We start from the raw sequence: 19,958 nt of genomic DNA on the forward strand, positions 1-19,958 counted from the left end.
ATTAACTTCATATGGAAAGAGACGAAGCCCCGGATAAGTAAAGCACTATTGAAGAAGAAGAATAAAGTAGGAGGACTTGCATTACCTGACCTCAGAACCTACTGTACAGCTGCGGTAGTCAAAACAGCCTGATACTGGTATAACGACAGATACACTGACCAATGGAACAGGACTGAGAACTCAGATGTAAATCCTTCAACCTACGGTCATCTGATCTTTGACAAGGGCCCAAAGTCCATCAAATGGGGAAACGACAGTCTTTTTACAGTCTTTTTAACAAATGGTACTGGCAAAACTGGATGTCCATCTGCAAAAAAATGAAACAGGACCCATACCTCACACGATACGCAAAAACTAATTCAAAATGGATCAGAGACCTAAATATAAAGCCAAAAACTATAAAGATCATAGAAGAAAAAATAGGATCAACGCTAGAGGCCCTAATACACAGCATTAACAGGATACAAATGATAACCAACAACACACAAACTCCAGAAGATAAGCTAGATTACCGGGATTTTCTAAAAATTAAATGCTTATGCTCATCAAAAGACTTCACCAAAAGAGTAGAAAGAGAACCTACAGACCGGGAAAAAATTTCTGGGCATTGCAAGTCAGACAAAAGTCTAATCTCTAAAATCTACAAGAAAATCCAACACCTCTACCGCAGAAAGACGAATAATCTAATTAAAACATGGGCAAAGGAAATGAACAGACACTTCACCAAAGAAGACATTCAGGCAGCCAACAGACACGTGAGGAAATGCTCACAATCACTAGCCATTAGAGAAATGAAAATTAAAACCACAATGAGATACCATCTTACCCCCGGCATTACTGGCACGAATCAAAAAAACTGGAAATAACAAATGTTGGAGAGGCTTCGGGGAGATCAGAACTCTTATGCAGTGCTGATGGGAATGCAAAATGATAGAACCATTTTTGGAAAATGGTATGGTGCTTCATTAGAAAGCTAGAAATAGAAATACCATACAATCCAGCAATCCCGCTACTAGGAGTATATCCTAGAGAAATACCAGCCATCACACGGATAGAGATATGTACACCCATGTTCATTGCAGCATTGTTCACAATAGCAAAAATATGGAAACAACCTACATGCCCATCAGCAGATGAATGGATAAACTATGGTGCATACACACAGTGGAGTATTATGCAGTGATAAAGAACAATAGTGAATCTGTGAAGCATCTCCTAACATGGGTGAAACTGGAGGACATTATGCTCAGTGAAATAAGTCAATCACAAAAGGACAAATATTGTATGAGAACTTTACTGTAAAAACTCGTAAGAAAGTTTACACACAAAAAAAATCTTTGTTGGCTATGAGGGATGGGAGGGGTGGGAGGGGAAAATACTAAATAGACACTAAGTGGTAACTTTGGTGAAGGGTAAGACAGTACACAATACTGAGGAAGCACAAGGCAAGGTCATGGAAGCTCCATAGACACATCCAAACTCCCTGAGGGACTGAATTGCAGGACGGAGAGCTGTGGGGACCATGGTCTCGGGGAACATCTAGCTCAATTGGCATAACACAATTTATAAAGAAAATGTTCTACATTCTACCTTGGTGAGTAGCGTCTGAGGTCTTAAAAGCCTGTGAGCAGCCATCTAAGATAATCCACTGGTCTCACCCCTTCGGGAGCAAGGTAGAACGAAGAGAACAAGATACAAGAAGATTACTCCAAAGGACTAATGGACCACAACTACCACGGCCTTCACCAGACTGAGTCCAGAACAACTAGATGGTGCCTGGCTACCACTACTGACTGCTCTGACCGGGATCACAACAGAGGGTCCCGGACAGAGCTGGAGAAAAATGTAGAACAAAATTCTAACTCACAAAAAAAGACCAGACTTACTGGCCTGACAGAGACTGGAGAAACCCCAGGAGTATGGCCCCTGGACACCCTTTTAGCTCAGTAATGAAGTCACTCCCGAGGTTCACCGTTCAGCCAAAGATTAGACAGCCCCATAAAACAAAATGAGACTAATGGGGCATAGCAGTCCAGGGACAAGGACTAGAAGGCAGGAGGGGACAGGAAAGCTGGTGATAGGGAACCCAAGGTTGAGAAGGGGCAGTGTTGACATGTTGTGGGGTTGTTAACCATTGTCATAAAACAATACGTGTACTAACTGTTTAATGAGAAACTATTCTGTAAACCTTCGTCTAAAGTACTATTAAAAAAAAAAGATTAGAGTGACTATTTCTTAAATTTTTTTTTTTATGTTTGCTGTTAGGTCCTAAATTATAAAGCACTAGCATTGAACTGATTAATTTTAGTGCTGTTCACATTATAATTGGGGCTGTTTTAACCTTTGGTGACTAATCATTCATAAAAGTAGTTTCTTAGATGACGTATCTATGAATTATAAGTTTATTTAATGAAAGATGATTTGGGTAAAATATTTAAATGTTGTAATTTTTACCATCTTCTGCCTTGTCAGGAAGTGGTCATAGTAAGTGCCATAAGAACACCCATTGGATCCTTTCTGAGCAGCCTTTCCTCACTGCCAGCCACTAAACTTGGTACCATTGCAATTCAGGGAGCCCTTGAAAAAGCAGGTCAGTAGTTTGCTTTTTGTGGTGAGGGGCCAGAATGATTCAATGGGACAAATATTTATTTTGTACTATATACATATCACTTAGAAATGAGTTAACGCCTATATTTCTGAGTTCCTTTGTAAAGAATTCTGTGTAATATAGAGTTGGGAGTAAAACTCAAACTCACAAGAAAAAGAAACCATGTTATTTAAAGACACATACTTCATTGGGTAGTCACTAATTATTAAATTGAACAAAATAATAATAAAAAGAAATGCCTGTATTGTTTTTTTTGTTTTTGTTTTTTAAAAAGGGATTCCAAAAGAAGAAGTGAAAGAAGTATACATGGGTAATGTTCTACAAGGGGGTGAAGGACAAGCCCCTACAAGGCAAGCAGTACTGGGTGCAGGTAACAGGAATACATTATTGCTTTTATACTTAAAATGTTTGAAATGGTAAAATGGAGACCACTTCAGCTTAAATCAAATATTAAATGCATCATTTAACAACCTAGACTTACTTTAGCAAATGAAGTGGTGTTGATTGTAGTTTAACATGTTCTATTTTGTTAATTCTACAGTTGTGTTTGAGAAGTGAGCATCTTAGTTATTCAAGAGTGTGACTTAATTATCTTGGTTTTAGGCTTACCTATTTCTACTCCATGCACCACCATAAACAAAGTCTGTGCTTCAGGAATGAAAGCTATCATGATGGCATCTCAGAATCTGATGTGTGGACATCAGGTAAGAAGCACCTTGTCTTTCATCGTATCATTAAAATGATATCCAGTGTTAAAAGAAACTAAAAATTCAGCACATTCATGTTTTAGAAGTAAGATTCTTGTAAGTACAGTTGCCACGTTGTATCACACTTGCGAGCATCTGGATTTGCTTTCCATTTGAAGGAAGAGATCGAAAGGCTCGCTTAAATGTCTTGTGTTGAAAATTAGTTTTGGTTTTAGGAATGACCCTTACAGTCTTTCTCTGAGATTCTGGGTGATTTTAAAAATCATAAACTGTACATTTGCCAGAATATGAAGCATTTTTTATTATAAAGGAGACTAAGGTGCTGGCCCTAGGAATCAAATCATTCATTGATTGAGCCAAGGATTTATGACTAATTTGTGGTTCTTACATGCCCAGGCTCAGCTGTCGAATCATTTAGGCTTTCTGTTGGCCTTAGAGCCAGACTATCTGACTTCAGATCCTAGTTCTACCCCTTATAACTGGTGCACCTATTATGTGAGTATCACTGGAGATAGAGCAGTGAAGAACGCATTTAACATTTTCTGTCTTTATGTGCAAGTCTCTGTTGGAAAAATTCCTAAAAGGAGAATTGCTGAGTCAGAGGATTTTACATTTGATATTTTCAAATGCTTTCCATAAAAGTTGTACTAGTTACTTACTTTGCAGAGGTTATGGGAGTCTTTTTCCCCACATCCTCACCAACAATGGTGTTACCAAACTCTGGTCAAACAGATGGGTGAAAAATAGTCATCAGATTGTTTAAATATGTTTCAGAACTTTCTGAATGACAAGGGAAGTCTTGTCTCAATCGATTTGTTCTTCGTTGTTCTTCGGTAAATGCTATTTGCATTACATTTAAATGCTTTCAGTTAGTATTATTGGATTCATTCGTGCAGGCATAGTTTTCTGACTTACAGGGATGCTAGGAATTACCCTGTTGAATATTTAATTACCTATGATTTTGGAAAATTGTTTTATTTTAAAATGAAGAACAATTGATACCTTATTTTCTGTCAGGTATTATTGTCATTATCTCCAGAAAAAATTCTGTATTTCAAGATAAGGGAATAAAACTTAGGCCAGAACTAATTGAGATCCTCCATATTTCAGAGTAGGCAAGACATTTAATTTTCTTGCTGTAGAACTTCTGTTTGTCTTTATTCCTGATTATAGGCTGTGAGAAAATATCTTTGGCTTTAATTTTTATTTATATTTACATTAATGCTTTACATTAAACTGTTTGTTTTTAATTAGCCCTAATAGTACAGAAGAATTTTTGTTGACTTGAAAAACGGCAGATTAATACTTAGTAAACTACTATATGCCAGGCCCTGATAATATAGAAATAAATATGACAGAGTTTTCTGGCCTCAAAGGGGCTTAGTCTAGTGAGAAGATTCGACATGTAAATATAGCTACAATGCAGTGCAATTAATAGTAATAAAAACATTACACAATAATTGGGGAACACACAAGAAGGGAAGCTGTTCCTAAAAAGGGAAAGAAGTAAGTGGTCAGGGAGACCATGGAATTTTGAAGGAAATGTAGGCATTTCACGTGTTGGTAAATAGTTCATAAAATGAAGACGTGTGTTGAACGAGCATGTCAACACTTGTTGGTGGCTATGTAAAGGGTGTGTTTGCAGCTACCTTTTGAATTGACCTTGGGTTTTGTGTGCTGCTGAGCAGGATGTGATGGTGGCAGGTGGAATGGAGAGTATGTCCAATGTTCCATATGTGATGAACAGAGGAGCAACACCATATGGTGGAGTCCAGCTCGAAGATTTGATCGTAAAAGATGGGCTAACAGATGTCTACAATAAAATACACATGGTAAATGTTTTTTTTTTTAATGGCGAAATGCCAGAATCAAGTATACAATACTACTTGATTTTTCTTAATTACATGTATTTTAGAAACTGAAGGATGGGCTTTATAAATGTTGATTTTAGCCATTCATTTTGATACACAATTTTCTATGCCTGTTGTACAGTAAACCTGCCAAATCCAGAACCTGTGTAAGGTGGAAACTTGTCAGAGAAGGAAAACTCAGATGTTATTTTCCATTATTAGAGAGCGATAGAAAAGTAGTAAGACTGCCCTCTGTCGAAGGCAGAAAACTTGTGAGATCTAGAAAAACAAGGCAGTCCCGTCGAGTTCCAGCTCTCACAGGTTTCACTGTACCAGCATGGCTCAATTGTTGAAGACAAAGCCCTGCATTCTTTAGGGTGTCTTTCTGACTTCTAATTACGGATTCTATAAGTATTTAATTATTTGCTTTTGAAATGTCAGCTTCTGGGCTAATTTAAGTATTTGACTGTGAGACAAGTGAAAAGTTACCTAGTACAAAAGAAGTATGTCTTAAGAAGCTAAATTTAACTGCTAACCACTATTTTATAAGTTATGCAAAGTTAATAGATATTTTCTAAGTTATCAAAAGTTAATTAGTTTTAAAAAATTCCAACTTTTATCAGGGAAACTGTGCTGAGAATACTGCAAAGAAGCTTAATATTTCACGAGATGAACAGGATACTTACGCTATTAACTCCTACACCAGAAGTAAAGCAGCATGGGAAGCAGGAAAATTTGGAAATGAAGTTATTCCTGTCACAATTTCAGTAAAAGGTAGAGGGATAATGTCTCAAAGTAGGTCTAATTTTTACTCAACTTAACATGGTGCTGATTTTTTTTTAAAGTTAAAAAGTTTTAAATTAGTACATCTTTATCTTTGTTCACTTCAGCTGAGGACACTGACACTTCTGCTTATGGTTAATTAAGGGAAAGGGTGCCAAGTCAGAGATAATATATTTCACTCAATTGAAGGATCCACTAACTACTAATTTTAATTAAATTAATTTGAGAAATGAACATATTAGAACTCTTTCTCATATAAGCGACAGGCAACACATTAGCTTAAATAAAAAAGAGGACTTATTGAAAGGCTACTGGGGTAACTTCCAGAACCCAAAGAAGAATAGCAGTAACCAGTCAGCTTGGGGAACTTCAAGACTGGATTTGGGGATTCGATACTATTAGGACATGCTCTCTTGGTTTCTCAGTGCTGCATGCATTAGAGCTTTATTGTCTCAGGCTTCCTTAAGTTGCTGCCTCCATTTCTAGAGTCACACATGTAGAGCTCTCAAAGAGGAAAGACACCTTCTCACCAACTCTGGCAGAATAAATCTACAGGAAAGACTTATTGGCTTGGTTTAGGTTACATTCTTATTCCTGGAGCAATTACTGTTCTCAGGGTGACCATAGATACCAGTGGTCAGGAGGGTAGGGTCTGTGATCATAGAAGTGAGCTAAAAGAGAAGAGTAGGATATGGTTGTGTACAAAATTTAAAACTCCATTACGTTACTTAACTCCTCTTAAAGACACTAACATAATGGAGGTGATAGGTGGTAGATTCTAGATGAGAATTTACTTGGGTGGGTTTCAGGTATGCAGGCATACAAAGGGAGACGCAGACTACCAGGCACCTTTGTCATCAGTTTCTTGCTGAATGAATAATTTTTGTCTTGCATGGTGACTACTTAATTTTTGTTTTAGGTAAGCCAGATGTAGTAGTGAAAGAAGATGAAGAATATAAACGTGTGGATTTTAGCAAAGTTCCGAAGCTGAAGACAGTTTTCCAAAAAGAAAATGGTTAGTATTAACAATGAAGCATAAGAACAAAATTGAGTCAGTATACAGGTAGATTAATAATTGTGAACTGCTCAAGGATTTTTAAAAAGTCACTCTAGAAAACAATCTAGATGTTAGTTAACATCTTAAATGTGTCAGGCTCAGATGAAATTAATAAAATGAGTGGTAATAATTCAGAGTATATTTAAAATTGCTTAACAGCTTATACCTCCAATATATAAATCTTAGCGAAGAGATTCTTTAGTGTGGCTATAGAATTTAGTTCTTCACATGCAGTTCATCTTGAAAGTTACTGTATTTTGAAAATCGGGTTTAAATATTGTGTTAAATATCAGTAAGTTCCCTGAGGACTAGGATGATAGCTGTGTTGTTTATTGTCATATATCCAGTGCTTGGCATATAGTGAATACTCAATAGTTGTTGAACAACAAGTTAGATGTTAGTGTTCAAAATTAATTATTTGGAAATCCTTTGAGAAAAGGTCAGTTCTGGTTTTCAAATTAGCTATATACAGCTGTGATAATAATCTGAAATTAGTTTTTTCCCCTTTCCTGACTGAATTTCTCAATGCCAAGTATAAGAATGGATCCCTCTTCAAAACTTGTATTGCAAAAGTATATATCCAGAGTTTCAGCAGAATTCAGAGCAGGCATGGGGTCTTCACTTACATTTTTACAGCTTTATTGTCATATGATTTACATACCATAAAATTCTCCCATTTAAAAGTTCAGTGGTTTGTATTCATTGATATTTAACTCCAGGTGCTTCTAGAGGAGAAATACCTAATTTTAACATTGATTTGACAAATTATACTGATTGTTTGCTGTATTTTAGATAAGCAAAGAACTAGACTCTGGGGAAAAAGACGAATGAAGTGGTCACTGTATTTAAGAGTTGTAGACCTCATTTACCCATGTTAAATGTTATCATGCATGTCCACCACTCATCTGTCAGTTTGTTGTACTGTGGTGGCTTGCATGTCGCTGTGATGCTGGAAGCTATGCCACTGATATTTGAAATACCAGCATGGTCACCCATGGTGGACAGATTTCGGCAGAGCTTTCAAACTAAGACAGACTGGGAAGAAGGACCTGGCAATCTATTTCTGAAAAAAAAAGTGAAAACCTTATGGATAGCAGCAGAACATTGTCTGATATAGTGCTGGAAGATGAGCCCCTCAGGTTGGAAGGCATTCAAAATACGTCGAGACGAGAAATGGAACGCATAAACGTTGATATCCTAGGCATTAGTGAGCTGAAATGGACTTGGTCATTTTGAATTGGGGAGTCATATGGTCTACTATGCCAGGAATGACAAATTTAAGAGGAACAGCATCGCATTCATCATCAAAAAGAACATTTCAAGATCTATTCCTGAAGTACCAGGCTGTCAGTGATAAGACAATATCCTTACCACCTACAAGGAAGACCAGTTAACGTGAATATTATTCAAATTTACCCACTGTCTTGGTTATCTAGTGCTATAATAGAAATACCACAAGGAGATAGCTTTAACAAAGAGAAATTTATTCTCTCACAGTTTAGGAGGCTAGAAGTCCAAATTCAGGGTACCAGCTCTAGGGGAAGGCCTTCTCTCTCTGTTGGTTACAGGGGAAGGCTCTCGTCATCAGCCTTCCCCTGGTCTAGGAGCTTCTCAGTGCAGCAACCTCAAGTCCAAAGGGTCATGCTGTGCTCCTGGTGTTGCTTTCTTGGTGGTATGAGGTCCCCCTGTTTCTCTGCTCACTTCTGTTATATATCAAAAGAGATTGACTCCAGATACAGTCTAATCTTATATATTGAGTCCTGCCTCATTATCATAACTGCCTCTAATCCTGCCTCATTAACATCATAGAAGTAGGATTTACAGCAGATAGGAAATCACATCAGATGACAAAATAGTGGACAATCACACAATACTGGAAATCATGGCCTAGCCAAGTTGACACACATTTTTGGGGGACACAATTCAATCCAAAACCACCACCAACCACTAATGCCAAAGATGAAGAAATTGAAGATTTTTACCAACTTCTGCAGTCTGAAATTGATCAAACATGCAGTCAAGATGCATTGATAATTACTGGTGATTGGAATGCGAAAGTTGGAAACAAAGAAGGATTGGTAGTTGGAAAATATGGTCTTGGTGACAGAAATGATGCTTAAGAGCACATGATACAATTTTACAAGACCAATGATTTATTCATTGCAAATACCTTCTTTCAACAACATAAATGGCGACCATACACATGGACCTCCCAGGATGGAATACACAGGAATTAAATCGAATACATCTGTGGAAAGAGACAATGGAAAAGCTCAATATCATCAGTCAGAACAAGGCCAGGTGCCAACTGTGAAACAGACTATCAATTGCTCATGTGCAATTTCAAGTTGAAGCTGAAGAAAATTAAAACAAGTCCACGAGAGCCAAAGTATGACCTTGAGTATCTCCCACCTGAATTTAGAGACCATTTCAACAATAGACTTGACGCACTGAATGCCAATGACCGAAGACCAGACAAGTTGTGGCACATCAAGAACATCATACATGAAGAAAGGAAAAGTTTACTGAAAACACAGAAAAGACCAAAATGGATGGCAGAAGAGACTCTGAAACTTCCCCTTGAATGTAGAATAGATAAAGTGAAAGGAAGAAATGATGAAGTGAAAAAGCCGAGCAGAAGATTTTAAAGGGCAGCTCAAGAAGACAAAGTAAAGTATTATAATGAAATGTGCAAAGACCTGGAGTTAGAAAACCCCTTAGAAAACCAAAAGGAAGAACACGCTCGGTATTCCTCAAGCTGAAAGAACTGAAGAAAAAATTCAAGCCTTGAGTGGCAAGATTGAAGGATTCTATGGGCAAAAAATTGAGTGACCCGGGAAGCATCAAAAGACAATGGAAGAAATACACAGAGTCACTAACAAAAAGAAGTGGTCAGTGTTCAGCTATTTCAGGAGGTAGCATATAATCAAGAACCAATTGTACTGAAGGAAGAAATCTAAGATGCACTGAAGGCATTGGCAAAAACAAGGCTCCAGGAATTGATGGAATACCAGCTGATAATGTTTCAGCAAACGGATGCAGTGTTGGAAGCACCCATTCGTCTGTGCCAAGAAATGTGGAAGACAGCTACCTGCCCAGCCTACTGGAAGGGATCCACAGTCGTGCCCGTTCCAAAGAAAGTTGATTCAACAGAATGTGGAAATTATAGAACAATATCATTAATATCACATGTAAGTAAAATTGTGCTGAAGATAACTAAAAAATGGTTGCAGCAGCATATCCAGAATTAACTGCGGGAAATTTAAGAGGATGTGTGGAATGAGGGATATCATTGCTGATGTCAGAGGGACCTTGGATGAAAGCAGAGAATACCAGAAAGATGTTTATCTGTGTTTTGTTGACTATGCAAAGGCATTTGACTCTGTGGATCATAACAAATTATGGATAACATTGTGAAGAATGGGAATTCCAGAACACTTATTTGTGCTCATGCAGAACCTATACATAGATCAAAAGGCAATCGTTCAAACTGAACAAGGGGTACTGCGTGGTTTAAAGTCAGGAAGGGTGTGTGTCAGGGTTATATCCTTTCCCTGTGCTTATTTAATCCGTATGCTGAGCAAATAGTCTGAGAATCTGGACTATATGAAGAAGAATTGGAGGAAGACCCATTAACAGCCTGCAATATGCAGATGACACAACCTTGCTTGCTGAAAGTGAAGAAGACTGGAAGTACTTACTAAAGAAGATCAAAGACTACAGCCTTTAGTATAGATACACCTCAACATAAAGAAAACAAAAGTCCTCACAACTGGACTAATAAGCAACATCATGATAAACGGAGAAAAGACTGAAGTTGTCAAGGATTTCATTTTACTTGGATCCACAGTCAATGCCCATGGAAGCAGCAGTCAAGAAATCAAATGATGTATTGCACGGGGCACGTCTGCTGCGAAGATCTCTTTAAAGTTTTAAAAAGCAAAGATATCACCTTGAGGACTAAGGTGCCCCTGACCCAAGCCGTGGTTTTTTCAATTGCTTAATATGCATGCTAAAGCTAGACTGTGAATAAGCAAGACCAAAGGAGAATTGATTCATTTGAATTATAGTGTTGGCAGCAAAGAATATTGAATATACCATGGACTGCCAGAAGAATGAACAAATCTATCTTGGAAGAGTTACAGCCAGAATGCTCCTTAGAAGCAAGGACAGTGAGATTTTGTTTTGCTTACTTTGGACATGTTATCCGGAGGGAGCAGTCCCTGTAGGAGGACATCATACTTGGTAGACGGTCAGCGAAAAAAAAGGAAGCTCCTCAATGAGATCAGTTGACACAGTAGCTGCAACAGTGGGCTCAAACACAGCAACGATTGTGAGGATGGCGCAGGACTCAGCAGTCTTTCTGTTGTGCATGGGGTCGCTATGAGTTGGAAACCGACTTGATAGCACCTAACAACCAACTACAATGAATCACACGTGTTCCTGAGCTAGCTTTGGAAAAACTGTTAAGAAAAACTAATATGAAAAGGCATTCGTACATTAATTATATTGTAGTTAGCTATGTACATGTTTCCTGAGGGCAGGAATTCTCTCTACTTTGTAATTTCTCACACATTTAACAACCCAAGCAATGCACTGCAGGTATTTGTTAAATTCAACCAAGTGAATTCAGTATGAAGGAATATTTTGACTTTGTTTATTGTTGCTTTCAGGCACAGTAACAGCTGCCAATGCTAGCACACTGAATGACGGAGCAGCTGCTGTGGTTCTTATGACCACAGATGCAGCCAAGAGGCTCAATGTTAAACCACTGGCAAGAGTAGCAGGTAGATGTTCTGACCTTGTTTACTCCTAAACCTCTGAAATTGATTTTCTTTATTGGTAACAGATAATATTGGACTTGTCTGTTTCTATCTACAGGTTTTATTTTGTGACATAATTTAACCAGTACTCCTCACTTATTGACTATCTCATTATCCAACATTTTGCATTTATGACAGTAGTAAAAAATCTACTATCCGACTGTTTTTCACATTAGCGGTATACATCTGGCAGTAATGAATGCCGAGGTGCAAGGCAAGAGTAACTCTGGCTGTGATGGTTAAGGTTTTGTGTCATTTTGGCCAGGTCATGGTTCTCAGTGGTTTGGCAGTTATGTAATGACGTAGTCACCCTTCATTTTGTGATCCCATGTGGTCATCCTTCGTTATTTGCATCACACTGATTTTTGCATAATGAACTGGTCTTTGGAACCTAACCATGTCGGTAAGTGAGGAGTGGGTGTACATATTTTAATTGGAATTGGAGGTCCTTTAATATGGTTTTGATAATATAATTTCCTTTACATAAATGTAAACTTTAAAAAAATTTTTCCGGTTCTATATGAAGAGTTCATGTTTTACCCCAGAGAGCCAGCAAGATAGAAAAAAAAGAATACGGGATTGGATTAGGAGTCTAGAGATGTAAAACCTAGATGTTCTGGTATTTGTTAACTATGTGACCTTGGGCAAGTCCTCAATCTCCTGAAGTCTATTTTTTAGCTGAAAAATCTGCCTTGCCTCAATGTATTTGGAAATGGATGTGAAAGTATTTTATAACGACTTAAACAAATGTCATTTTATTACTTACATGTCATTTTGTTACTTTATAAAAAGCTTATAACTTCATTTTATTCTTTGCTTACATCAAGATTGCTTAACCTCAGCAGTATTGACGTTTTGCACCAAATAGTTCTTTGTTGTGGGGACTCTCCTATGCATTGTGGGATGTTTAGCAGCATCTTTACCTCTACACACTAGATCCCTCCTGTCGTGACAACCAAAAATGTCCCCAGACAGTACCAAATGTCCCTGGAGGCAAATTCCTCCTCACTCTGGTTGAAAATCATTGAAGATGTAATTTTATAAAATGTAGAATTTTAGAAAAAGAACAAATACATTTACATGTATTATAGAGGTTAAAACGCTTGTATTTAATGGGATAAATAGGCTTTTGCATATTACATATAACAGTTGTTAGGTATAGCTTTGGATACTTGTGACAAAAGACTTTAACAAACAATTTGTTTTTTATAGGATTTGCTGACGCTGCTGTAGAACCTATTGATTTCCCAATTGCACCTGCACATGCAGTACCTAAGGTAATTACGAGCCAAGTGTGTGAGAGACCACACTCCATTTATGCCAGCTTCTGGTTTGCTTAGACTAAGGTTTCAGGCAAAAGCATGATGATAACTTAGTTTAGAATCTTCCCACTTCTCCTCCTAAAAATAAGAACAACAAGGATAACAAAACAAAAAAATAAAGAGCAACCAACAATCTACATCTTCAGTGGAATAGATAAAAACAACGTAACTGTGAATTACTTGTCTGACTCTGAGCCCACATACCTGGTGTGGTCACCACAAAGGGGAGGCCGATGTGACAAAGAATAAAAAGGGAATGCTGAGGGTCCAGGTGGTTCCAGGTCTAGAAAATGATCACTTCTACAAGAGATTCCATCCTGAAGGGGCACTGATGGAAGCAGGTTTTGGAGTGAGCAGTGACACTAGAGACAGAGAAAACCTACAATCTCCAAATTGTCCATAAATGATACCAAAGGGAGAAACAGGCAAGTCTTCATGGGAAATGGCTAAGGGGCCACAGAAAAAAGAGGAAGTGCTGGGATGGTTTAGGAGCTCAGGTATGTCAGAAGTCCACAGCAAATACTTCCTTCCAGAAAGGGAACTTCTGAGAGTAGTACCTAGAAAAACAAGAGCAGAATCAGTGGGGAAAGTGGACAGAGAAGGATCAGAAAGAATAGGGAGTAGAAATTTGTCCAGAGATGACAGATCTCAGAATGTTACAGAAATATACAACTTCTGAAAGGGAATGCATAGTATAGGAAGGAAAGAGTGATAAAGATTCTGCATTATGAAGGTGTGAGTCCCTGGGTGCACAAACAGTTAAAGCTCTTGGCTGCTAACTGACAGGTTAGAGTTTCGAGTCCACCCAGAGGCACCTCTGAAGAAAGACCTGATGATCTGCTTCTGCAAAATCAGCCACTGAAAACCCTATGAAGCACAGTTCTACTTTGACACACATGGGGCTGCCATGAGTCAGAATCTACTCCATGGCAACTGGTTGTGGTTATGATGAAGGCAGACACCTCTCATGTTAGAACAGAGGAAGACTTTGAGCTCTGCAGCTTGGAAAGCTACCTTAGCTCACTGGTGGAAGAAAAGAAGGGAAAGGGGGAGGCAAAGTTTCAAATTAATTTTATCATTCACAACAATAAAATTTCTAAAGAAAAGGGGTACTAACAATGTTTTATAAAGGTATTACTATAACTATAACCACTAGAACAAAAATACTTTGCTGAATAGCTGAGTAACTAACAAAACAAACAGACCACATTGTTTAAAAAAAGAAAAAAGAGACACTGCTATCAAGTCGATTTTGACTCATGGCCACCCCATGTGTTATAGAGTAGAACTGCTCCATAGGGTTTTCTTGGCTGTAATCTTTATAGAAGCAGATCACTAAGCTTTTCTTCCATGGAGCTGCTGGATGGGTTCAAACCAGCAACCTTTAGGTTACCAGCTGATCGCAAACCATCTGTACCACCCAAGGACCAGAACAAATAATAAGAAACTTTAAATAATAAATACTAACAACTGTGAATATCTGTGCCCCAAATAACCCTGCAGTACCTTTTATAAAGCAGAAACTACAGCATATGCAGCATAATAGGAAACTACTACTAGCAGAGATTAATATACCTCTTTCATTAGACAGAATAAGAATATAGAACTAAACATAATCAGTAAAGTAGATCTCAAGAATAGATATCAAATTATGTACCCCAAATTAAGAGAATACACCTTCTTTTCAAATATCAATGGAACATTCAAGAAAATCATGTATTTGTAACTGTTTCACCCAAGGGAAATACAAACAAAATTGTAGAATTCTAAGAAAAGAAAATACATAAATACGTTTTGATTCTTGTCTTTTAAAAAATTTTAGGTTCTTAAAAATGCAGGATTGAAAAAAGAAGATGTTACAATGTGGGAAGTAAATGAAGCCTTTAGTGTGGTTGTACTAGCAAACATTAAAATGCTAGGGATTGATCATCAAAAAGTGAATATCAACGGAGGAGCTGTTTCTCTGGGACATCCAATAGGGTAGGTAAAATCATAAGGAAAAATATCTTAGTTAATAGGTGACTTTGCATTTCTAGCTAAACATGCTGCTTCATGATAATTCCTATTGTTACATGGTTTAAGTTTTCCTCCCTACCCATCCTTCCTAAGGCAGACACCATTTTTGTTAGCAACCAACACTGAATGCGGGGATGTCACATCTCTGGCTTGAAACCTAATATTGTTTTATACTGAAGAAGAAATAGAACTTAAAGACTTAAGTCTTTGCTCAGGCTTTTAAAACAGCTATAACTGTTCTTGAAACAAATTTCCCAAGCTTAAGAAAAGTAACTTTTGGTTAGCCACCAATTCTGTACTTCATTAAAAAACCAAAATGTTTTCTTAATCCTAGGATGTCTGGAGCCAGGATTGTCATTCATATGGTTCATACTTTGAAGCAAGGAGAATACGGTCTTGCCAGTATTTGCAATGGAGGAGGAGGTGCTTCTGCCATGCTGATTCAAAAGCTGTAGACAAATCTTTATGCAAACACAAAGACATGCTGTAATGAATTTGACTACCCTGGGCCAGCTTATTGGTGAAGTGATTAAAGAGCTCAGCTGCTAAGCAAAAAGTCAATCAGTTTAAATCCACCAGCCGCTCCTTGGAAACCCTATGGAGAAGTTCTAATCTGTCCTATAGGGTTGCTATGAGTTGGAATCAACTCGACTGCAATGGGTTTGGTTTTGGGGTCAGCTTATACACAAAATAATCAGTTTCACTTTTTATTATTTTCTATTTTAACTCCTTTTTTATAAGATAAAAAGATTAAACAGCAAAACGTTTTGAAATCACAGATTTTTTTCTTCTGCATTAATTTTTTGGTAATCTTTAGAAGCTTGACACACTTTTACATTATATTATTATTTGAAATACCAATGACTTGAGAGAACAAATCAACTTTTGAGGATTGTAAAGGACGCCCTCTGCTCCTGGCACTGCTTTCTTGGTGGTATGAGGTCCCCGGGTGTCTCTGCTCCCTACTCTCTTTTATATCTCAAAAGAGACTGGTTTAAGACACTATCGAATCTTGTATATGTCATCAATATAACTGCCATTAATCCATCTCATTACATCATATTGATAGGATTTACAACACATAGGGAAATCACATCAGATGACAAAACGGTAGACAGTCCAGTCATACAGTACTGAAAATCATGATCCAGCCAAGTTGACAGATATTTTTGGGGGACAATTCAATCCATGACAGTCCAATTGTGAGGATTTTTGTTTATGTTAAGGTGTAATCCATACTGAAGGCTGTGGTCTTTGATCTTCAGTAAGTGCTTCAAGTCCTCTTCACTTGTAGCAAGCAAGGTTGTGTCATCTGTATGTCGCAGGTTGTTAATGAGTCTTCCTCCAATCCTGATGCCCTGTTCTTCATATAGTCCAGCTTCTTAGATTATTTGCTCAGCATACAGATTGAATAAGTATGGTGAAAGGATACAACCCTGATGCATGCCTTTCTTGACTTTAAACCAGGCAGTATCCCCTTGTTCAAACAACTGCCTCTTGGTTTATGTACAGGTTCGGCATGAGCACTAATTGTTCCAGAATTCCCATTCTTCACAATGTTAGCCATAATTGTTACGATCCTGTCATGGATTGAATTTTGTCCCTCCAAAAATGTGCGTATCAATTTGGCTGGGCCATGATTCCTGTAGCCTGTGATTTTCCCATGTGTTGTAAATCCTGCCTCTATGATGTTAATGAGGGAGGATGGGCCTCTATGATGTTAATGAGGGAGGATGGGCAGCAGTTGTGTTAGTGAGGCAGGACTCAATTTACTAGATTGTGTCCTAAGGCAAAATCTCTTGAGATATAAAAAAAGTAAGCAGTGAGACCAGGGGACCTCATACCATCAAGAAAGCAGTGCTGGGAGCAGAGCGTGTCCTTTGGACCAGGGTCCCTGCGCAGAGAAGCTCCTAGTCCAGGGGAACATTGACGAGAAGGCCGACAGAGAGAAAGCCTTCCCCTGAAGCTGACGCTCTGAATTTGGACTTTTAGCCTACTTTACTGTGAAGAAATAAATTTCTCTTTGTTAAAGCCATCCAGTTGTGGTATTGCCGTTGTAGCCGCACTAGATGACTAAGACAGATCCACATGGTTGAATGCCTTTGCACAGTCAATAAAACAGAGGTACACATCTTTCTGGTATTTTAGCTATGATCCATCTGACATCTGCAATGACATCCCTTGTTGCACGTCCTACTCTGAATCCGGCTTGAATTTATGGCAGTTCTCTGTCAGTGTTCTGCTTCTGAATGATCTTTGGAAAAATTTTACTTGCGTGTGATATTAATAATATTGTTCAATAATTTCTGCATTCTGTTGGATCACTTTTCTTTGGAATGGGCACAAATATGGATCTCTTCCAGTCTGTTGGCCTTCCAAAATTTCTTGGCATAGACCAGTGAGCACTTCCAGTGCTACATCAGTTTGTTCAGACATCTCAATAGTCCATCAATTCCTAGAGCCTTGTTTTTCGCCAGTGCCTTCAGTGTTGTTTGGACCTCTTCCTTCAGTAACCGTCGGTTCTTGATCATATGCTACCTCCTGAAATGGTTGAACGTTGACCAGTTCTTTTTGGTACAGTGACTCCATGTATTCCTTCCATCTTCTTTTGATGCTTCCTGCATCATTTAATATTTTTCTTCAGTATTACAACTCGAGGCTTGAATTTTTTCTCAGTTCTTTCAGCTTGAGAAATGCCGAGCGTGTTCTTCTCTTGGTTTTCTATCTCCAGGTCTTTGCACATTTCCTTATGATACTTTGTCTTCTCAAGCCGCCCTTTGAAATCTTCTGTTCAGCAATTTATCAACCCCAGCATTCAAGTTTGGGAATGGGGGTAGATGAAACTGAGAAAATCCTGGGGGTTGGTCTCTGAATTACTGCAGCAGCACAGAGAGCGGCAAAGAAGGTCGAAACTGCTAAAACTGAAAGATCTGTATAGAAGGGAAGGGATTGCCACTTCTAGTAAGCTGCAGTGTCCATTCTTAAAGCAGGAAAGACTGTGGTATAAGTATCTTGAATTGCATTTCACCCAAAAAAATAAACCACTGTAGGCAGGGGCTGTGCACACTAGCCTCAACTGCAGCTCTGAGAAGGGGAAACTCACACTCAAGCTTACACTGACATTACTGGGGAAGGGGAGGGGGCACTAAACGCCACAGTGTACATATCTGTTGGTAATAATTCATCGTAGATCATTATCTTTGAAGGAACCAAAAGCCAATGGGAAAAAAGAACTATTCTTAAGATTCAGACATCTATATAGTAATGGCAAACTTTTGAGGCTCATTATATCCTAAGCACTGTCCAAAAGGTTTTATTTGTATTAACTCATTTTAATCTTGACAAAAACTAATGAGATAGATTCCATTATTATCCCTACTTTATAGATAAGGAAATTGAGGCATGGAAGGTTAAATAAATTCCAAGGTCAAACAGCTGGTTAAGTGCCTGAGCCTAGGGTTCAAATCTATGTAGTCTAGCTCTAAAGCTCAAGTTCTTAGCTTATTATGCTTTAATAGCCTTAAAATACTCTCAGTAAATATCCTAACTCACAAGAATTTATAACTGTGAAACAGGAGCTGGGTAAAACACAGGAAAAAAGAGGCCCAAAATAGAAGGTTTCAATATATCATTGAAGATAAACAGAATTAACAATGCATACAAAATCAGTGATCTAGAAAATACCAAGGTAGTCCCAACTTATGATGGGGTTCCAATGATTCTGTTCTAAATCAGTTCTGACATAAGTCAAATACCTTTTTTTTTTTTAAGTTGTCATTATTGCCTTTTATTATCAGTATCTTTATAAATCTGATCTTTATCAGCATCAGTGTTGTAACAATGAAGTCAGAGTTGTAATGGCTGTTGGGCGTGGGCGCAGTTCAACTGTATGTGGTTAGAGTAGAACACAGCCTAACTTTCTATCCCTTACGGCTCCCGACACCAACATCAACACAGACTTTGTTGTAGACTTGGCCATAGCCTGCTGTATCAGTAAATCATAACATTGAACATCTGCAAATGAACATTTGAAAATGATATCAGCAAATTACGAGCTGTAACACTGTAGTATTTACTACTAAGATGTACAAAAAAACAAAACGGGACGGTTTTAAGTGTGGTTTGTCATAACTCGAATACGTGGTGGGTTGGGGACTACCTGTATTTGAACAGCTCTCTGACACTGCTGGGATATAATAGAGGAAGAGAGAAAAGACTCAGACCAAACAAGTGAACGGTATTTCTTAAAAGAAAACAGAAATGGTACTTCAATAATCCAAGATAATAGAAAAACCCAGATTTTTAAGTATTAAGTGCTCAAAATTAAAAGGCTTATTTCATCAGCAAAATTAACAAATAGCCTCAGCTCTTTCTTCTATTACCTTAAATGTCAGAAGACAGGTGACTAACATTTTTAATGAAATAAAATGATAAAAACAATAGAAAGTGTGTTTCAGGCATACAAGAGTTTAGGAAATAAAGCACTCTTGTTGCTTCTCCAAATGACAAAGGTTTTAGTCCAGCCTATGAAAAGAATCAAAATGAAGAATTCAGGAATGTGAACATTTGAATTTTTTAACCACTGATTAAAGATTGGCTAAGAATGGATGGCAGAAGTGAAATACTAGTAAAATACACATTTAATAAAGACAAACACTGGTAGAATGTAAAAATAGGAGGTCTACATATTAAATTACTATGGACGACAAAAGCATAAAAACAAAGGGCTGACATATGTCACAAATTAGAAGTTAAAGTAGAAAGTGTTCAAATAGGTAAAGAGCTATTTTAT

At 37.8% G+C, this 19,958-nt stretch overlaps 1 protein-coding gene across 2 annotated transcripts in view; it reads left to right on the forward strand.

The window, feature by feature from the left end:
- ACAT1 (acetyl-CoA acetyltransferase 1) overlaps positions 1-15,686 on the forward strand; it is a 25,468-nt gene extending 9,782 nt beyond the window's left edge. For both annotated transcript variants that reach the window (XM_004382475.2, XM_023736950.1), the window contains exons 3-12: positions 2,473-2,590; positions 2,883-2,978; positions 3,212-3,312; positions 5,004-5,147; positions 5,789-5,939; positions 6,868-6,963; positions 11,679-11,792; positions 13,041-13,105; positions 14,973-15,130; positions 15,501-15,686. In XM_004382475.2, coding sequence (XP_004382532.1) covers positions 2,473-2,590; positions 2,883-2,978; positions 3,212-3,312; positions 5,004-5,147; positions 5,789-5,939; positions 6,868-6,963; positions 11,679-11,792; positions 13,041-13,105; positions 14,973-15,130; positions 15,501-15,621 — 1,164 coding nt within the window. In that variant the 3' untranslated portion in view covers positions 15,622-15,686. The remainder of the gene's footprint in view (positions 1-2,472; positions 2,591-2,882; positions 2,979-3,211; positions 3,313-5,003; positions 5,148-5,788; positions 5,940-6,867; positions 6,964-11,678; positions 11,793-13,040; positions 13,106-14,972; positions 15,131-15,500) is intronic.
- The last annotated feature ends 4,272 nt before the right edge of the window (positions 15,687-19,958 follow it).

Source organism: Trichechus manatus, unplaced genomic scaffold, assembly GCF_000243295.1.
Source record: "Trichechus manatus latirostris isolate Lorelei unplaced genomic scaffold, TriManLat1.0 scaffold00094, whole genome shotgun sequence".
Classification (NCBI taxonomy): Eukaryota; Metazoa; Chordata; class Mammalia; order Sirenia; family Trichechidae; genus Trichechus; species Trichechus manatus.